The sequence below is a fragment of the Diceros bicornis genome, chromosome 23 (genome assembly GCF_020826845.1).
Source record: "Diceros bicornis minor isolate mBicDic1 chromosome 23, mDicBic1.mat.cur, whole genome shotgun sequence".
Lineage (NCBI taxonomy): Eukaryota > Metazoa > Chordata > Mammalia > Perissodactyla > Rhinocerotidae > Diceros > Diceros bicornis.
Window position 1 is genome coordinate 5326789 of NC_080762.1, and position 19706 is coordinate 5346494.

The 19706-nt window shown below is 39.4% G+C and overlaps 1 protein-coding gene across 1 annotated transcript; it reads left to right on the forward strand.

Annotated features, from left to right (window-relative positions):
• The first annotated feature begins 5090 nt into the window (after positions 1–5090).
• Positions 5091–6137, forward strand: LOC131420363 (trace amine-associated receptor 4). Its single transcript, XM_058566250.1, has one exon. It carries the CDS (start codon positions 5091–5093, stop codon positions 6135–6137), a length of 1047 nt encoding a protein of 348 aa, XP_058422233.1.
• The last annotated feature ends 13569 nt before the right edge of the window (positions 6138–19706 follow it).

Consider the following 19706-nt stretch of genomic DNA (forward strand, 5'->3'; position numbering starts at 1 on the left):
TAAGTGCTTTCCGAAACCATGGATAAAAAAAGCCATGAATGAGGGGGTTGCAAGTGGAATCGAAGTCACCAAGCCACACTAAAAGATCAAGTACTATTACAGGAGTGGAGTAGTCTAAATACGGGTTGATCAAAACAACAAGAAACAAGGCAACCAGCAAGCCAGAAACACCCCTATTAATATACCAAGGGTCTTAGATGCCTTCCTGTCCTTTTTCTTAGATAAGGTTTCTGCACTTCACCCTTTGTGTTTTCAGGCATGTTGCTGATGACTCGAGCATGTTGTTTGGAAACGATAAAGATTTTGCCATAAATACCAACCATGATGGAGCCAGGAGTAAAGAAACACGTCGTGAACAATATTGTTACCGGAAACACCTCCCCCAGGTGGATCCCCAGGGCTCATGAAAATACCTACATGGTGATGGAAGTTTTCCCTTTTCATTTGGTCGGTTTGAAGCATGGTTCTTACTGCTTTCTGTTTGAGCTAGGAAAATTATAGACTTAAAGAACTGCAGTGTGAATGAATATCACTGACTTGTGCATGGTGCAAGGAAAAGGTATAAATGAGTCAAATTCTCTCTAGGGATTAAAGAACTCACTATTCAAAACATCTAGCATTTGGTAATAAGTGGAGTGAGCATTCGCTGGATTTGAACTAAATTTTTTCCTTCTTTCCTTCTTTCTTTCCTTGCTTTCTTGCTTCCTTCCTTCGTCCCTCACTCCTTTCTTCCTCTCTCCCTTCCTTCCTTTCACTTTTTTAGTCTTCCCCACTTTGGCCTTGTGTGAGGCTGGTCGCTGTGGTCCCTCTGAAGTCACAGGGACGATAGCACAAAACGGATTCACCCTCCCAGAGCCAATTCTCCTGTGACTTGCTGTCATCTCTTTGCTGGCAGCCCACTGCAGGTTGTTAAAGGACACACCTGTCAAAAGCAGGACACAGGTGATGCAGCCTCAGGAGGCATGTTCTGTGTATAAACACTGACGACAGCACAGCCTGCCAGGAGCCACCTGTAAGAGCTTGGGCCTCCGTGCCTTTTCTCGGGGGGGAATCAGCAGGGAAGATAGCGGTGGAGAACAATGCTCACATGCACATGGTAAGAATCCTTAGCACAACAGGTAAGCCACCTTTCAGTGATTTTAGCTCCAAATTACCTAATTAGCAAAACAAATTCTGGTAAACCAAAGGAGAATATATTAAGACATGAAAAAGATCAGATAGATTTATCTTTTTTGTTGTTGCATGTTGAAAGGAACCAAACTAAAAATATTGATTTACAAAAATAAATTTACATCATTTTAAAAAATCACTGAAATTCTAAAGATACAATGATAGGAAGACCCACATCAGATCTTTCTTAAATTGAATTCAAAAGTAATTTCCTTTACCTAAGAAAGTATTGTATGAGTGAGCTATATCAAAGCAAGATAAAATCATTATTTCCAGAGAAAGAGTCTCAGGCGGAGAGTTTGAGCTATGCAACCAGTAAGAGAAGAAAAACTCCTGCCTGATAAAGCAGTTGTGATGTGTCCTCTCCTAATTTTTCACTTTATTTACAATACATTATTGAGCTTGTTGAATATTTTCCTCTTTATTTGAGGGAAATACATATACATTAATAAAATTTTAGGTATTTAATATCTGACGAAAAATTATTACATAATTGCCTTTTCATTTTTTCCTTGAAATTCTGAAGATCTTTTACATTTTCAAAATCATTATTTTGGAGTCCTCGTGTCTGTTTCCTTATTCTGTAATCTTTTTCCTTAAAGAACTAAATTTGAACTAAAAAACAATGCAATTCTTGCTCTTCTCCAGAATTGTCCCCACATGTTTCTTTTTATCTCCTGGCAAAAATAATTAACATTTTCTATGCTTTCATTTGGTGATTGTTCGAAATGTTGTCATTAATTTGGTCCTTTGTTGAAACGCTATTGGTAAAAAGAAAAAATGGTGTAACAACAATGTCCCATGATAAAACTGAGATGTCACAGGAGGGTTAAGTTTATTTTATTGTATTGAAAAATTACTGCATGTTTTTTGGAGGAGAATCTTTAAAGGAAAGGAATCTCTATTTCTGTTTAAGTTTTAAAATAACAAACAAAACCCCAACCACATTTAATTTCATGACAATTTCCTTTTTTAACAGAGCAGTGGACTGGTAGTCCTATTTGTGTGTGCTTACTTGTGTTTGTAATTTTTGGCTGAGAGTTTAAGATAGGGGCTTAAAGGTGTTATCATCTTCACCACTACCTTAACAATCCACCCAGGTAATAACTTTTAAAATAAATACATGTGTCTTACTTTATCTTTTTCTCTTAATCTAACACTTAAATGTTTGACTATTTCCCTGATATCTATAACCATGCATCAGAAACATGAGACAATGCTGTTAATTTCTAGCAGCTGTTTCATACATGTTTTCTACACACAAAAAAATAAATAAATAAAATAAAATAAAGGAAATTCTCTTTACAAACCTAGGAGGTTAAATTACATCAATCCTTTCAGAGATTAGGTTTTCAAAAATTAAACTTAAAACTCCAAAAATTATACCATGGCACATTGAAGGGGGTACTATTTTGGGTGAGGAATGCTATCTCTATGGAGATTTGGTGACAAAGGCTTGAGTAATTTTGTGGTAGTTGTTAGCTATTTTTAAGGGTAATTTTTAAAAGATTTAAAGAAAAAAATTGTTTTAGTTCACAAAAGCAAGGAAAATAAAAGGTAGAATAAAGTTAACTTAAAAGAGGTCAGGTATTTAATCAGTATCTTAGAAATATCGATACAAATAATCCATAGTCAATCTATAAATCAAAATTGGGGTAAGTTTATTATGAGCCAAGTTAGAGGACTATATCCAAGGGCCTACCTTCCCCAAGGAAGGACGGGCACCGAAGAAGTGGGGTGTACAGAGCGGTTATATACCGTTTTGGAATAAAGAGCATACATCACATATGACAGGAACATCCCTTTCACTACTGTCAAGAGACGCTTAGCTGGCACAGCAGGTCGGTGGTCACAAGGTGAGCACAGCAAGCTGGTAATTAATTCTTGGTTTCCAAGAAGAGATGCTTATCCTTGAAGAAATACCGATATGTGGGGAAGCTACATCCCTATCTTTAAAGGCATCATTTTCGTCTTTGGGACATAGGAAATGTTTAAAGCAGATGTACAATGCATGCTTGACAGGCCACGTCAGGCTCTTTTGGGAAAATGAGCTCAGGCCGAATTAGTTTTACGCCAAATGTCTTCCTCATATACTCCAACATATCCCATTGCTTTTCATTTATTTATCAGAGCTTAGGAACCAAAGTGATAAGTAATTAAACAATTTGTACTGTGTGTTCTAAAACTGATAGTTTATAAAGGAGTTGCATAAGTCTTTGTCCTTTTTACATTTTACTTCTGTATGTTTTGGTTTCTCAAGTTCAACTCAATTGAATAGTTTTTGACTGGTACAATTAAAATATATCTAAATAAAAATGCTAATCTGAGAATTTGTTACTATATCCAGAGCAAATAAAATGTGCCATACTGTTAAGATTTCAAATAATAAACATTGGAAAAAATTGCTGAGCTATAGCAGTAGCTACTATAAGTATTATTTCCAAAGGTACTTGTATTCTCATTAATGTCTTTTCCAAGTAAATCTGGTGAGGATGTGCTTGTGGGTTCGTGTTGGTGATGGACTAGTGAGTTTTAATCTATTCTCAGGCCAAAGTTCACTTCTCGAAACTGGCCTTAGATCTGACTAACACTTGTCATTGGTCATCAGGGCTGCGCATCCAGTCCCAGCACTGGAAAAACAAACCAAACCCAGGTCATATTCTGGGTGATTCAGTCCCATTATTTTCACATTTTAAAGGCAACAGCATGAATTATATAAAGTGACAGCTTAAACAATGAGCATGCCAAATTTGTAACCAATGTAAGATGAAATCTGTGGACCAGACCACCTCAACCTGAGTTTGAGTTCATGAACGAATGCAGCTCTTAATGAAAGGAGACAACCCATGAGATGTACAGAGTTAATCGTTTGAGATATTTTTCCTTTTTCTGAGATTATTCATGTATAATCTTGTAGGCTTTAGCATAGTTTTAATTTACCATATTCTCTAAATTCTAAAAACTATATTGTTGACATTGCATAGAGAAATGTTTCCTTAACTGAACAGTATGTATTAAGTGGCAGGAGCCAAAGCATTTACAAATACTCACAGGAGAAATTTTAAAAAAAAAAGAAGCACAATCTTTAGATTGCAATTATCATTTAATCTAAACATTAAATAATAGTTCCACAGGTGCTGGTAATTCTTGAAGGACTTTTATTCAGCAAATTGGTGAATAAAAGTGGGACAAGGGAAATTCTTGACCTGCCTACAGATGGAATCCCGAGTAAGGGTTACACGTTCGTGCAATCAGATCATGCATTTACCTGGGTTACTGAGGTGGTTTTATCTGGGTTACTTAGATGTTGGGTGACAATATACATTCAGTTGTCTTTAGTCCCTTCCTAGTCAGGGGATGGTCTTAGACTAGCAGCATGGGCATCTCCTGAGAGCTGGTGAGAAATGCAGACTCTCGGCCCTCACCCCAGAATCAGAATCTGTGCTATAAAAAGATGTGTGGGTCGGGCCCGGCCCGGTGGCGCAAGCGGTTAAGTGCGCACGCTCTGCTGCGGCGGCCCAGGGTTCGCTGGTTCGGATCCCGGGTGCGCACCGACGCACTGCTTGGCAAGCCATGCTGTGGCGGCGTCCCATATAAAGTGGAGGAAGATGGGCACAGATGTTAGCCCAGGGCTGTCTTCCTCAGCAAAAAAAGAGGAGGATTGGCGGATGTTAGCACAGGGCTGATCTCCTCACAAAAAAAAAAAAAAAAAAAGATGTGTGGGTGACTCGTACGCACATGAAAATTTGGGAAGCAGCGTCTGGTTAATAGAGAGTTAACCTGGGATTGGAAATGCAGCTAGCTGGGCCTCTCTGAAAAGTTGCACCGCCAGCGATTTTTATTATTTTTCCTCTTTCTTTCACAGAAAGGAGAGGAACACAGTACTTTTGCGAAAGACTCATAGCACCCACGGGATAAAGATGATGAATTCATCTGACCTTTGGAACCCCCCAGAAGCACAGTTTTGCTTTCCTTTGGTTAACAATTCGTGCCCTAGACATGTGAGGTCTGTGCTGAGTGTCTGCGCCATGTACGTTGTCATGACTGGTGCTATTGTGGTGACCATGCTGGGCAACCTGGTTGTGATCATTTCCATCGCCCACTTCAAGCAGCTCCATTTCCCGACCAACTTCCTGATCCTCTCCATGGCCACCACTGACTTTCTGCTGAGCTGTGTGGTCATGCCCTTCAGTATGATCCGGTCCATCGAATCCTGCTGGTACTTTGGGGATCTCTTTTGCAAAGTCCATAGCTGCTGCGACATCATGCTCTGTACCACCTCCATTTTTCACCTCTGTTTCATCTCTGTGGACCGCTACTATGCTGTTTGTGACCCTTTGCATTATGTCACCAAAATCACCGTCCCTGTCGTAAAGGTGTTTCTATTCATCAGTTGGTCTATTCCAATATTTTTTGCCTTCAGCCTGGTATTCTCAGAATTAAACATAATTGGTGCAGAAGATTTTGTTGCAGCCATTGACTGCACGGGTTTGTGCGTGTTGATATTTAACAAGCTCTGGGGGGCCCTGGCCTCCTTTATAGCCTTCTTTCTCCCTGGGACAGTGATGGTGGGGGTTTACACGCACATTTTCACAGTAGCCAGGAAGCATGCTAAGCAAATCGGCACGGGTCCCGTGATGAAACAGGCTGGATCAGAAAGCAAAATGAAGGCATCATCCAAAAAAGAAAGCAAAGCCACCAAGACTTTAAGTGTAGTCATGGGAGTGTTTGTGTCATGCTGGCTGCCCTTTTTTGTCTTGACAATTACAGACCCTTTCATTAATTTCACAACGCCTGAAGATTTGTACAGTGTCTTCCTCTGGCTGGGTTATTTCAATTCCACTTTCAATCCCATTATATACGGCATGTTTTACCCTTGGTTTCGCAAGGCATTGAGGATAATTGTCACAGGAATGATCTTCCACCCTGACTCTTCCGCCCTAAGCCTGTTTCCCGCACATGCTTAGACAGTGCATTCTCCAATCTCTAGAATTCTTTCCTGATGGGGAATCTTGGATGCTCTTTCCACCCAAAGATAGGGACATGGAGAGATGAGATAAGGGTATTCTTCCAGTTGGTGTAATAGACACCTAAGTAGGAGCATTAGATCTCGCCTGCTGGGTATACCAAAGCTACCAAAGTGGCCAATTTCTGGGATTCTGGAGAAGGCACCTCCAATAATAAGAAACTCTCTCTCAAGGCTTGCTGATTCCTGAATTTCCAAAATAAGAGACTTAAAATTTCACTTCTTTGGTTTAAATCAAATAAGAATAGTCTCCTTTTTTTCTTGTAAACATCAGAAGAGGAGACACAGCTGGTCTTCACACTCATTGACAGCCATGTATAACTGAGTTTATCTAAATCTTTCTGGAGATTGTTGTTACATCTTAGAGGAGTGGGGAGAGGCCTTGGGAATACTGGGAGCCTGAATTATGGAGCATGTGAGTAACACGGAAGGGGAGAAGGAAGCACACAATTATAATTACTTCCAATTTAATTGGTTCTGACTTAAACTTGTTTTCAAAAAGAATTAATGTGAGGTTTGCAATATTTTGATAACATTGGACTGTCATTAAATGAGAAGAATGAATAAAGAAAGAGTTTAGAAATATATATTCTTTCTTTCTCTCAGTACATACTTTTGATCTATGTGTACAGGTGGCCTGAGTGTGTACATACAGGTGGCGTGTCCATCTCTTCGGGCGTGTGTGCACATACCAATACTCACCAAGACTGAGCTTCATTCACAAACTGAAGTTCTTTCCCTCCCCGGAGTTTTAGGACAATATTTATTGCCTCAATGAATTCTGTTCTCTTTGTCCTTTTGTCTTTCTCTTCCTTCTCCTGCCCTATCAATTTATTTCACCAAATTTTGTCCTTTACAATCTTCTTTTCATTCTTCACATCATCTCTCTGTCTCTCTAATCTACTGGTCCATGACCAGGGATGGTTTTGCCCCTTGGGGACATTTGGCAATGTCTAGAGACATTTTTGGTGTCACAATGGGGAGGGAGTACTGCTGACATCTAGAGAGTAAAGGCCGGGATGCTGCTAAACATCCGACAATGCAGAACAGCCCCCCAACAAAGAATTATCTGGCCCAAAACTTCCACAGTGCCATGGTTGAAAAACCCTACTCTAATCTTATCTAACCTCACAGCTTCAATTATCACCTCTATATGGATTTCTCTCAAGTATATTTATTTTCAGCCCTATCATTTCCCCCAAATTTGAGTTTCTCATCTCTCACTACCACTGGAGTATCTTTTTGGATGCTCCAGCAAGATCTTAAACTCAACATATCTAGTGTTTTCCTTCTATGCCCACCCCACCACACCACACCTGGCCCTTCTGACTCCTGCTTTGTACTAGGGTTGGGTGTACACTGGTATGTTGGTTCCTTGTCTAATCTATAAGCTTATTGTGTGTGAGACTGTGTCCTGATATTATTCATCATTTCATCCCACAGTGCTTGGCATGGTGCCTTTCCCATAAAAATCTCTGAACATAGTCACTGGATAACTAAAGCATAGAAACTTTGAGGAAAATGGGAAAGAATTACTCAAATTCACAGTATAACAAAGGATGTTGGACAACAGAGACTCTTTCCTCTGGGAGGGATGATGAAGGAAAGAGCCTATTTGTAGGGAAGAAATTGAATTGATTTGAATTCCTCTTCTAACGGGCTTTGGTTATACGTGCACAATGTTGTGCTGGGGAACCTGGGGACACGGCCAGCAGAGACACATAGTGGAAAATGACTCACCAACTCATAAATCTTTGCAACAGTCAGAATGAACTTCATGCTCATATAGTGAACTTTCTGAGGATAGAAATGAGGTCTTCTCCTCCCTTTCCTAATGCCTCAATAGTGCAAGTGTTTTATAGAAAGGTTTGGTCATATAGAAATATTGTTCACTATCCTGTGTATTGACAGACTGGGAAATTTACTAAATGGAAATGTTCAATAGAAGAACTCTTCCAACCCAAACTTAGATGCTCACAAACTTAGAATCTGTTTATACATGGCTGGAGTAATTTATTCATCAACATTTGCCTACTTTTGCAGGAACTAAGTTTGCTTTTCATAACAAGAACCTTAAGACACTGGTAAATTGCAAAGAGAAAACTTTTGTTACCATTACCATAGGTTTTAATGTTTAGCATATTTTAAAACAGTAATTCTTATAGTAATATCAGAATACTTGATTAACCAAACTCCCTCCATTCTCTGACCTGGCCAAATGACATTACACCTCCGTGTAGAACATCTAATCCTAGGGTTTCTAATGTTCGCATACATAAATCCTTAGTGCTTTTATGAGCCCTTTTGCTTTTCTGAATCTACCCTTGCTCCAGTCTATCTATAGACTCATTACTCCAAAACACCTTTAATAACATCTCTAATTCAGTTGGGAATTGTCCATACCCTCTTGATCTATGTGTTCTGTTGAACATTTACAGCTTCTCAAGGTCAGTACTTGTAATTTGATAATTTGAATATAGTATTTATAGGTCCTGAGACGTTGCAGTAAATTACCATTATCACAGGACAGTATTTGAAATCAAAATTGGGTTTTAAGAAGCTTAACGGGGTATTGGTTTATTCTCTTCTGATTGTGGTAATTTAATCCTTCAGGAGATTTCCCCTTCCCCTAATCCTGGAGGCAATATTCAGAGGCTAAAGTATTCCTTCCTTTTGAAGAATCAAAGGAACAGGAGGAGTTCTTCAGGCGTCAGGCCAAGTTAGACCTCCTTCCAGGCCCTGATGGGGCAATAGACCACCCTATGATGGCAGGAGCACTTTACAATTTGCTTTGCGTGATGAGCCTCCCTTCCTCTTTGGGAATCCAACAGACATTTGGACTGCTAAATCTGAGGGACTGAATAGGAAGGGCAGCCATTCATTCAGCACATATTTATTTTCTCATTTGACCCTCAGAAGAACATTAAATGTGTTACTTAATACAAGGAGCTTGGGTCTGAGGACATTTTGTAGATCAGCATTTTCTTTTCCCCACTAGGAGCAGAGCTAATTAGAGGAGAAATGAAGGAGCAGGCGAAGCTTCTACTGCAGTCATAATCATTCCTTACCTTAATCAAGGACTTTTGTAATTTACAAAGGGTTTCCACAAACATTAGCTCATGTTTCTCAAAACAGCTCCACGTGCTCTTCCCAGGCTAGTCCAAGGAAAAGTGAACCACCCCATCATTATTCCTAATCCAATGCTCTCCTTTCCAGGACTCATCCAGGTTGAATAGAGCAGCCATTATCTCAGGAGGATGGTGACTGCCATGGACACCTTCCTCCCTGTAGAGGAGTCTGTAGTGAGTTAGCTACTGCCTCGGTGGGTCCTCCCCCGAGAGTTTGGTGGGAGTGTCAGCAGACAGGAGTGAGGCCAGATGGAACACGTCAGGTGCCCCTGTCTGTCCACCACTAAGCCTGCCTGCAAACATCTGCAGAATAGTGACTGCACTTCACTTCTGCTTTCCAAATCTCCCCAAAGTTCCTCTACCTTGGAGTCATGCAGGTAAAGAGACTCTGGAAATGCAGTTCTCAGCTTAGGTCGGCAGAGCACAATTCATCACAGGAAACAAAATGAGCAAAAGAAGCAGCAGGATACCTGTGTGGGAGCAGAATCAGTTCAGCCACACGATGTGGGGAGATGAAGCTGCGAGAATGTCAGAGGTGGACTGGGCGCACCTTGTGTGCCCCGCTACAAGGCTTGATTTCCCCATCAGGTGAGGGGGAGGCATGAAATAGACTGAAATTTCCAATACTAGATTTTAACTGTTTCCTCCTTGCCAAATTATGTTTTGGTTTTAATAGTCAGATGAATGAAGAGAAGCAAATTAAAAAATCAGTATAAATATAACGCATAATACAATACCACCCCTCCAGGACCATTGCCGAGCTAGAAAGTGGCTTCCTATAACCTGTGTTAGTTGCTTCAGTCTCTCATTACACACTAATAAAAGTGATCCATGTGGGCTCTTGAATGGCCTTTGGGATAACAGGCATGGCTTGTTTAGAGGAAGGAGAATGGAAGAAAAGATGTAAGATCAGGAACTGGCATCTTTGGACGGTCTGTCTAGTGGTCTCACTTCAGGAAACATTGTGGGATCTACCTCATCGAAACAGCAGGAACCTGCTCCTACGTCTGTGCTGAACAGGAAAAGCTTATTTTTTTTTATTTTTTTTTTCCGGGCTTTTCCAACTTGGATCTATTTTTTTTTTATTGATATTTTAATGGTTTCTAACATTGTGAAATTTTGGGTTGTACATTTTTGTTTGTCCATCACCCCATATATGACTCCCTTCACCCCTTGCGCCCACCCCCCACCCCCACTTCCCGGGTAACCACAGTCCAGTTTTCTCTGTCCATGTGTTGGTTTATATTCCACATATGAGTGAGATCATACAGTGTTTGTCTTTCTCTTTCTGGCTTATTTCACTTAACATAATACCCTCCAGGTCCATCCATGTTGTTGCAAATGGGACGATTTTGTCTTTTTTTATGGCTGAGTAGTATTCCATTGTATATATATACCACATTTTCTTAATCCAATCGTCAGTCGAGGGACACTTAGGTTGCTTCCACTTCTTGGCTATGGTGAATAATGCTGCAATGAACATAGGGGTGCATAAGCCTCTTTGGATTGTTGATTTCAGGTGCGTTGGATAGATTCCCAGCAGTGGGATGGCTGGATCATAGGGCATCTCTATTTTTAATTCTTTGAGGAATCTCCATACCGTTTTCCATAGAGGCTGCACCAATTTGCATTCCCACCAGCTGTGTATGAGGGTTCCTGTTTCTCCACATCCTCTCCAACATTTGTTGTTTTTTGTCTTGGTGATTATAGCCATTCTAACGGGCGTGAGGTGGTATCTTAGTGTTGTTTTGATTTGCATTTCCCTGATGATTAGTGATGTTGAGCATCTTTTCATGTGCCTATTGGCCATCTGTATATCTTCCTTGGAGAAGTGTCTGTTCATTTCCTCTGCCCATTTTTTGATCGGGTTGTTTGTTTTTTTGTTGTTCAATTGTGTGAGTTCTTTATATATTATGGAGATCAACCCCTTGTCAGATGTATGTTTTGCAAATATTCTCTCCCAGCTGGTTGGTTGTTTGTTCATCTTGATTCTGGTTTCATTTGTCTTATAAAAGCTCTTTAGTCTGATAAAGTCCCACTTGTTTATTTTTTCTTTAGTTTCCCTAGTCTGGGTAGGCATGTCATCCGAAAAGATTCCTTTAAACCCAATGTCAAATAGTGTGTTGCCTATATTTTCTTCTATGAGTTTTATAGTTTCAGGTCTCACCTTCAGGTCTTTGATCCATTTTGAGTTAATTTTTGTGAATGGCGATAGCACATGGTCCACTTTCATTCTTTTGCATGTGGCTGTCCAGTTTTCCCAACACCATTTATTGAAGAGACTTTCCTTTCTCCATTGCATGTCCTTAGCACCTTTGTCGAAAATTAGCTGTCCGTATATGTGTGGTTTTATTTCTGGGCTTTCAATTCTGTTCCATTGATCTGTGTGTCTGTTTTTGTACCAGTACCATGCTGTTTTGATTACTATTGCTTTGTAGTATGTTTTGAAGTCAGGAATTGTGATGCCTCCTGCTTTGTTCTTTTTCTTTAGGATTTCTTTAGCTACTCAGGGTCTTTTGTTGCCCCATATAAATTTTAGTATGCTTTTTTCTATTTCTGTGAAGAATGTCATTGGGATTCTGATTGGGATTGCATTGAATCTGTAGATTGCTTTAGGTAATATAGACATTTTAACTATGTTTATTCTTCCAATCCACGTGCATGGGATATCTTTCCATTTCTTTATGTCATCGTAGATTTCCCTCAATAATGTCTTGTAGTTCTCATTGTATAGGTCCTTCACCTCCTTGGTAAGATTTATTCCTAGGTATTTTATTCTTTTTGATGCAATTGTAAATGGTATTATCTTTTTGAGCTCTCTTTCTGTTAGTTCATTAGCATATAGAAATGCAACTGATTTTTGTAGATTGATTTTGTACCCTGCAACTTTGCTGTAGTTGTTGATTGTTTCTAACAGTTTTCCAACAGATTCTTTAGGGTTTTCTATATATACAATCATGTCATCTGCAAATAGTGAGAGTTTCACTTCTTCGTTACCTATTTGGATTCCTTTTATTCCTTTTTCTTGCCTAATTGCTCTGGCCAAAACCTCCAGTACTATGTTGAACAGGAGTGGTGAGAGTGGGCAGCCCTGCCTCGTTCCTGTTCTCAGAGGAATGGCTTTCAGTCTTTCCCCGTTGAGTATGATGTTAGCTGTGGGTTTGTCATATATGGCCTTTATTATGTTGAGGTACTTTCCTTCTATTCCCATTTTATTGAGAGTTTTTATCATAAATGGATGTTGTATCTTGTCAAATGCCTTCTCTGCGTCTATTGAGACGATCATGTGGTTTTTATTCTTTGTTTTGTTGATGTGATGTATCACGTTGATTGATTTGCGGATGTTGAACCATCCCTGCGTCTCTGGTATAAATCCCACTTGATCATGGTGTATGATCTTTTTAATATATTGTTGTATTCGGTTTGCCAATATTTTGTTGAGGATTTTTGCATCAATGTTCATCAGCGATATTGGCCTGTAATTTTCTTTCTTTGTATTGTCTTTGTCTGGTTTTGGTATCAGGGTGATGTTGGCCTCATAGAATGATTCAGGAAGTGTTCCATCTTCCTCTATTTTTTGGAATAGTTTGAGGAGGATGGGTATTAAATCTTCTTTGAATGTTTGGTAAAATTCACTGGAGAAGCCATCTGGTCCTGGACTTTTATTTTTTGGGAGGTTTTTGATTACTATTTCAATCTCTTTACTTGTGATTGGTCTATTCAGATTCTCCATTTCTTCTTGGTTCAATTTTGGGAGGTTGTATAAGTCTAAGAATTTATCCATTTCTTCTAGATTGTCCAATTTGTTGGCATATAATTTCTCATAGTATTCTCTTATAATCCTCTGTATTTCCATGGTATCCGTTGTGATTTCTCCTCTTTCATTTCTAATTTTATTTACTTGAGCCTTTTCTCTTTTTTTCTTAGTTAGCCTGGCTAAGGGTTTGTCTATTTTGTTTATCTTCTCGAAGAACCAACTCTTTGTTTCATTAATCCTTTCTACTGTTTTTTTGGTCTCAATATCATTTATTTCTGCTCTGATTTTTATTATTTCTCTCCTTCTGCTGGCTTTGGGCTTTGTTTGTTCTTCTTTTTCTAGTTCTGTTAGGTGTAATTTAAGGTTGCCTATTAGGGCTTTTTCTTGTTTGTTAAGGTGGGCTTGTATCGCTATGAGTTTCCCTCTCAGGACCGCTTTTGCTGCGTCCCATATGGTTTGATATGGTATGTTATCATTTTCGTTTGTTTCCAGATAGTTTTTGATTTCTCCTTTAATTTCATCAATGATCCATTGGTTGTTCAGTAGCATGTTGTTTAATCTCCACATTTTTGTCACTTTCCCAGTTTTTTTTTCCTGGTTCATTTCCAGTTTCATAGCCTTATGGTCTGAAAAGATGCTTGTTATGATTTCAATCTTCTTAAATTTATTGAGGCTTGCTTTTTTTCCCAACATATGGTCTATCCTAGAGAATGTTCCATGCGCGCTTGAGAAGAATGTGTAGTCAGCTGTTTTTGGGTGGAGTGCTCTGTATATGTCTACTAGGTCCATCTCGTCCAGTTTTTCATTTAAGTCTAATATTTCTTTATTAACTTTTTGTCTGGATGATCTATCCATTGCTGTAAGTGGGGTGTTAAGATCCCCTACTATTATTGTGTTGTTGTTGATTTCTCCTTTTAGGTTTGTTAATAGTTGTTTTATGTACATTGGTGCTCCTATGTTGGGTGCATATATATTTATAAGTGATATGTCTTCTTGATGGAGTGTCCCTTTTATCATTATATATTTCCCTTCTTTGTCTTTCTTAACCTGTTTTATCTTGAAGTCTACTTTGTCTGATATGAGTATGGCAACACCTGCTTTCTTTTGTTTGCCATTAGCTTGGAGTATTGTCTTCCATCCTTTCACTCTGAGCCTGTGCTTGTCTTTAGTGCTAAGATGTGTTTCCTGAAGGCAGCATATTGTTGGGTCTTGCTTTTTAATCCATCCTGCCACTCTGTATCTTTTGATTGGAGAGTTCAATCCATTTACATTTAGGGTAATTATTGAAATATGAGGGTTGAATGTTGCTGTTTTGTCACTTATTTTCTGGTTCTTTTGCATTTCCTTTGTTTCTTGTCCCATTTGTTTTGGACTGCCAATTCAGTTTGGTTGTTCTGTCTTATGATTCTTCTAGTTTTCTCTTTGTTTATCATATGTGGTTTTAATTTGATTATTTGTTTAGTGGTTACCTTGAGGTTTGGGCAAAAAATCTTCTGTATGAGATAGTCCATTATCTGGTAGCCTCCTATTTCCTTATACTAAGTCAATTCAGTCACTTTCCTCTTCCCCTTCTAAGTTGCTCTTGTTATACCTTATTCTATCTTGTGTTGTGGCTGTGTGTTTACAGTGATGAGGTTAAATTTATTTTTGGTGAATTTCTTCCTTTGATCTTTGAGTTTAGTATTTAAGTGGTTGCTAACCTATTCCGGTAAAGATCTACTATTTCTCTGATTTTGTCTACCTACTTTTCTCCTTACTCCAAGCTTTGTGTTCCCTTTCTCTTCTTGTTTTCAGGCCTGAGGGCCTTCTTGAGTATTTCTTGTAGTGGGGGTCTCGTGGCCATGAACTCCCTTAGCTTTTGTTTATCTGGGAGAGTTACTATTTCTCCATCATATTTGAAGGATATTTTTGCTGGATAGAGTATTCTTGGCTGAAAGTTTTTGTCTTTTAGTATTTTGAATATATCATTCCAGTCTCTTCTAGCCTGAAAAGTTTCTGTTGAGAAATCCGCTGAGAGCCTGATGGGAGTTCCTTTGTACGTTATTTTTTGTTTTTGTCTAGCTGCCCTTAATATTGTTTCTTTGTCGTTGACCCTGGCTAGCCTTACCACTAGGTGTCGTGGTGAAGGCCTTTGTCTGTTAATATATATAGGCGTCCTGTTGGCTTCGCTTACTGGTATTTCCTGCTCCTTCCCCAGATTTGGGAAATTTTCAGCTATTATTTCCTTGAATAGGCTCTCTGTTCCTCTTTCCCTCTCCTCTCCCTCAGGAATACCTATAATTCTTATGTTACATTTTCTAATAGAGTCCGATATTTCTCGGAGTCTTTCTTCATTTCTTTTTAGTCTTAGTTCTCTCTCTTCTTCCATCTGGAGTATATCTGTATTCCTATCCTCTAAAGTACTAATTCTTTCCTCCATATTGTCAGCTCTGTTCTTTAAAGATTCCAGATTCTCCTTTATCTCCTCCATTGTGTTCTTCATCTCCATCAGCCCTGATAGGTTTTTCTTTATGATTTCAATCTCTTTTGTGAAGAAACTCCTAATCTCATTTAATTGTTTGTCTGTGTTGTCTCGTATTTCGTTGAGTGTTTTTATGATAGCTATTTTGAAATCTCTGTCATTTAGTTTATGGATTTCTGTGTCTTCGGGGTTGATTTCTGGGTGCTTGTCATTTTGTTTCTGGTCTGGTGATTTCATATATTTTTGCATTGTGGTTCCTGTGTTGGTTTTGATTTTCCTCATCCTGGAAGTCTCTGGTTGCAATTTCCACCTGCCGCCACTGTCTGGTGGTAAAGGGCTGTGTAGTCTAAGCCCCCTGTGCTCTGCCCCAGTTTTTCTGCTGCGATCCGCAGTTTTGTTTTGTTTTGTTTTGTTTTTTTTCCCCACTGCGATGCACGGGTCCAGTCCAGTTTATTTAGGTCTGCCTCGGACCGCTAGATCTGGTCGAGCTGCAGACTCCGGCTTGCGGGGAGGGGGGAGCTCTCTCTTTTGCCCTCTGGGTCCCTGACGTGGGAGGCTTCTCGTTTGCCCCTCTTTATCCACTCTCTGGGTTGCTCAGATGTTGACGGTAGCCCTGTGGCTCCTCTGAGCCCTCTGTGCGGGAGTTTCCCACTGGCTGAGAGAGCCCGAAGAGCTACAGTTTCCCGCCGAGGGCCGCCCCTCCCCCCTCTCTGGGAGCCGCGCAGACCGGATCGCTGATCTGATGGGGAGGGAGCGGAGTTCTCCTTACCTCTTCCCACTTCCTCCGGGGGCCCAGCAGGTTCCGCTCTCAGATGTGCGGCAGTGTGGATCCCTCCGCTCTAGCTTTTGACTGTCTGGGATTCCGTTGTTGGTCTGTGGCTGTTGCTTTTGTTGTATCTTGTGGGGGAAGAATTCACGGGAAAGCTCACTCCGCCATGATGCTGACGTCACTCTCCTCGAAAAGCTTATTTTTTAATACCCATTATTTTAGAGATAACAATGTATGCAAATGATATTGAACCTCCAGTTCTCAGGACAAATTGATTATGTGACTTCCTGTGTTTGCCTTTTACTCCTCAGTCCATCAGCTCAAAACCAGGCTTTTGAAACCTAATCCCGCTTCTTCTCAGTGATTCCTCTTTCCTTTCTCGTGCAATTAACAACGACCTGGGGTAATCAGCAGAAGCTGTTTGTAGACAAGAGGGAATGAAATTGTTGCAAAGATGGAAAGGTGGTTGTTCAAGACGTGCCTCCTTTTGAGATATAACATAGTAGAGAGGGCTGGGTTTGGGAGTAGGACAGGTGAGTCCCAGCTTGCCCAATTGCTCAGTGAGAGACCTTGGGCAACCACTTTACTTCACTTCCTAATCTGTAAAATGAGAACAGTATTCCTTCTCTGTTGTTGTGGGGATAATGGGCCTTGCAAACAAGAGAGATTCAATAAATTCTTACCATTATTAATTTTTTCTCTTAAAAATTTTTAAAAGCCATTTCTTTAAGAGGAGAGATTTTTGCCACAGATCCTTTTAAGGGTGGAATAAAAATTGTAAAGACTTAGTGGTTTTTCTAAAATATGTGACAAGTGATTGAGTTAACTAACAGATGCTTTCAAAAGTGAGTTTTGTTAAAATTTATTTTTATTTCCATTCAGAAAGTATGCTAATAGCTTTTATCACATTTAAATGTGGAAACGTAAAATCTCAGTGAATGATTGAAAAGATCGATTTTGGGGAATGGAGAACTATTCTGGCCTAAGTGTTCTCAAGGACAGGCAAAGACTATCCATAGACAACATTCTAGGACAGAAGAGTCTCTGAACCTGCAGCAGGTGAACCAGTTTGAGCTTCTACAAATAACACCTCCACCCAGCTTCATAATTTCAGGTTATTATAATTAAGGCAGAGTCTCTTTATAACTGATTAAAGATTGGAGTGAATATGAAAACAAACTTAGTTTCTAAAATTTGATAGTAGCATTTCTGGTCATAAATGGTAAGTAACAATTTCTAATGTCTAATGAAATCATTATGAAAAATAAAATTTGGCCAAATATACACTGGCATGTTCAAAATTAGGGGAGCTATGATAATTGGATACCATGTGACTCCATTTTGGGCCTGCTGTTTCTTTTTTTAACAGGCTATAATGGTAAATAAGGCACAGTCCCTCATCTCATGGAGAAGATACTTAGTGGGGGACACAGGAAGTAAACAGGAAACTACAGCCCCGTGTCTTCAGAGCTGCCATAAAAGAAGGAAATACAGAATGTTAAAGACGCACATGGGTGGAACACATTATCAAATCTTTGGAAATTGGAGATGAATCATTTAACAGGAAAGCACAGTGCAGTGGAGGCTCTGCAAGATGCAGTGGGGAGACTTTCGGGAGATAAAAAAGTTCCTGTATTCATGATGATTACTAGCACTCTAAAATAAAACGTGAATTCCTTAAGAAACATTTACAAAGCAACATGAAAAAAGAAATTAAAAAAATAAGTAAATACCCCAAAGAGGGTACATAAATTCAGAGAGAATGCAAAATAAAGGAGAGGAGAAATTAACTGATATTTATTGAGCATCTACTATGTTCCAGATGAGTAGTATGAGGTATTTTACTTAATCTTCTTAACACTTCCTATAACCTCTAGATTAGAAAACCCTATTCCTCCAAGAGGTTAGGCAAGATTTCCCAAGATTACAAGATTCAAGACTAGGTCTATCACTCTGCAAAGCCCACACTCTTTGCCTCGTCTACTGCGGACCAAGGTTTTCCTCTTCATCTACACTTAATTGATCTTGATTGGATTGCAGAAGTGCTACTAAAAGCAGGAAGTCTTGTCCTCCCTAAACAGACTCTGGAATTGCTTCTTTATTTATATCTTTAAGAGAATTGCTTTTACTATTCTTTCTGTTAAAAAAAAGTCCTCACGCCCTCAGCCCTTAGTCATCAATGGTGATTGCTGTTTCGGATTGCAAATACGGATAGAGGCAATTCTTAACTAAGAACTGACTAACCGCCTGTCTGTCCCAACACTGCTGAGGAGATATGGGTTCCTGGAGGGTCTTCAGTTAGATTTTTCTTTTTTTAGAATATCTCCTAATAGCCTTTCTCTCTCCTTGACCAACACTGCTCTTCACTGGCAAAGCATTAACATTCCTGTCTTTCTTGCAGCCCAGCCTGTTAGTTTAGTGTTGTTAAGTAGCAAGATGAACTGTTAAAATAAAATCCTAAATCTCAACAACACTTTTGACTACCTGATAAATATTTCACTTACCTTTATTTCCCATTTCTAAAATACACAACCACTTTGAGGAAAGCTTTGGAAATGGAGCATCAATGAATCCCAAGGTAAAGAAGAAAAAGAAGAAGATCCAAATCCAATTATTTTTGCTCCTAATAGTTATGTAACTGGAAAGTATTTCTGAAAGTCAGTGGAAGAAGGGATAAGAGCCATAACTTGGGAAGGTTAACAGAGGATCTGGACTAAATATCCATTCACACTCTCATCTGGCATCTCGGCTTACTCTGTGACAGCAACTGTTCTTAACACCTTATGAATTTTAGCCCATTAATATTCACAACAAAATCGTGGTATAGGTATTGTATTATACTCAATTAATAGATAAAACTGGGTGCAGAAGGATTAGGTAATCTCAGACATAGAGATCACACAACCAGAAATAGTCTTTACAAAATTCTACATCTCCAAATATATTTGTGACTGCATATTGCATTTCAGGTTTGATGTAATATATCCCAGAACCAAAAAAAACTTTCTGAGAGTTTTGTTCTTTAGGACTTATTCCAGCTGTAAGACATTTGTCCCTATTTTTTACAGGTACCTGATCAGATTAGCTTTAGAGCCATGGGACTCCCTGGTTGATTGCATATGGATTATGACTTGTAAGTTAAGGGGTGTCATCGTATGTAGTAAGGCAGGATCCTTCCTGCTCTGATTAAGTTCTGGAGTCAGAAATCTATTTCCACTCATATGGACTTGATACAAGAAGGCAAGTTTCCAGCAGTCACCACTGGGTTTAGCCTGGGTTCTTCGGAGAAGGTGGAGGTGCATACCAACCTCCTTCATTTTTTTTGACCTCCTCACCATCTCCCACAGGCCCCACTGGCATATGTAATCTATTGCCACCTTTAGAATTCTGTCATT

Bases quoted from the DNA above. Each gene is read 5' to 3' on its own strand.
- LOC131420363 (XM_058566250.1), top strand. From the start codon at position 5,091: ATGATGAATTCATCTGACCTTTGGAACCCCCCAGAAGCACAGTTTTGC.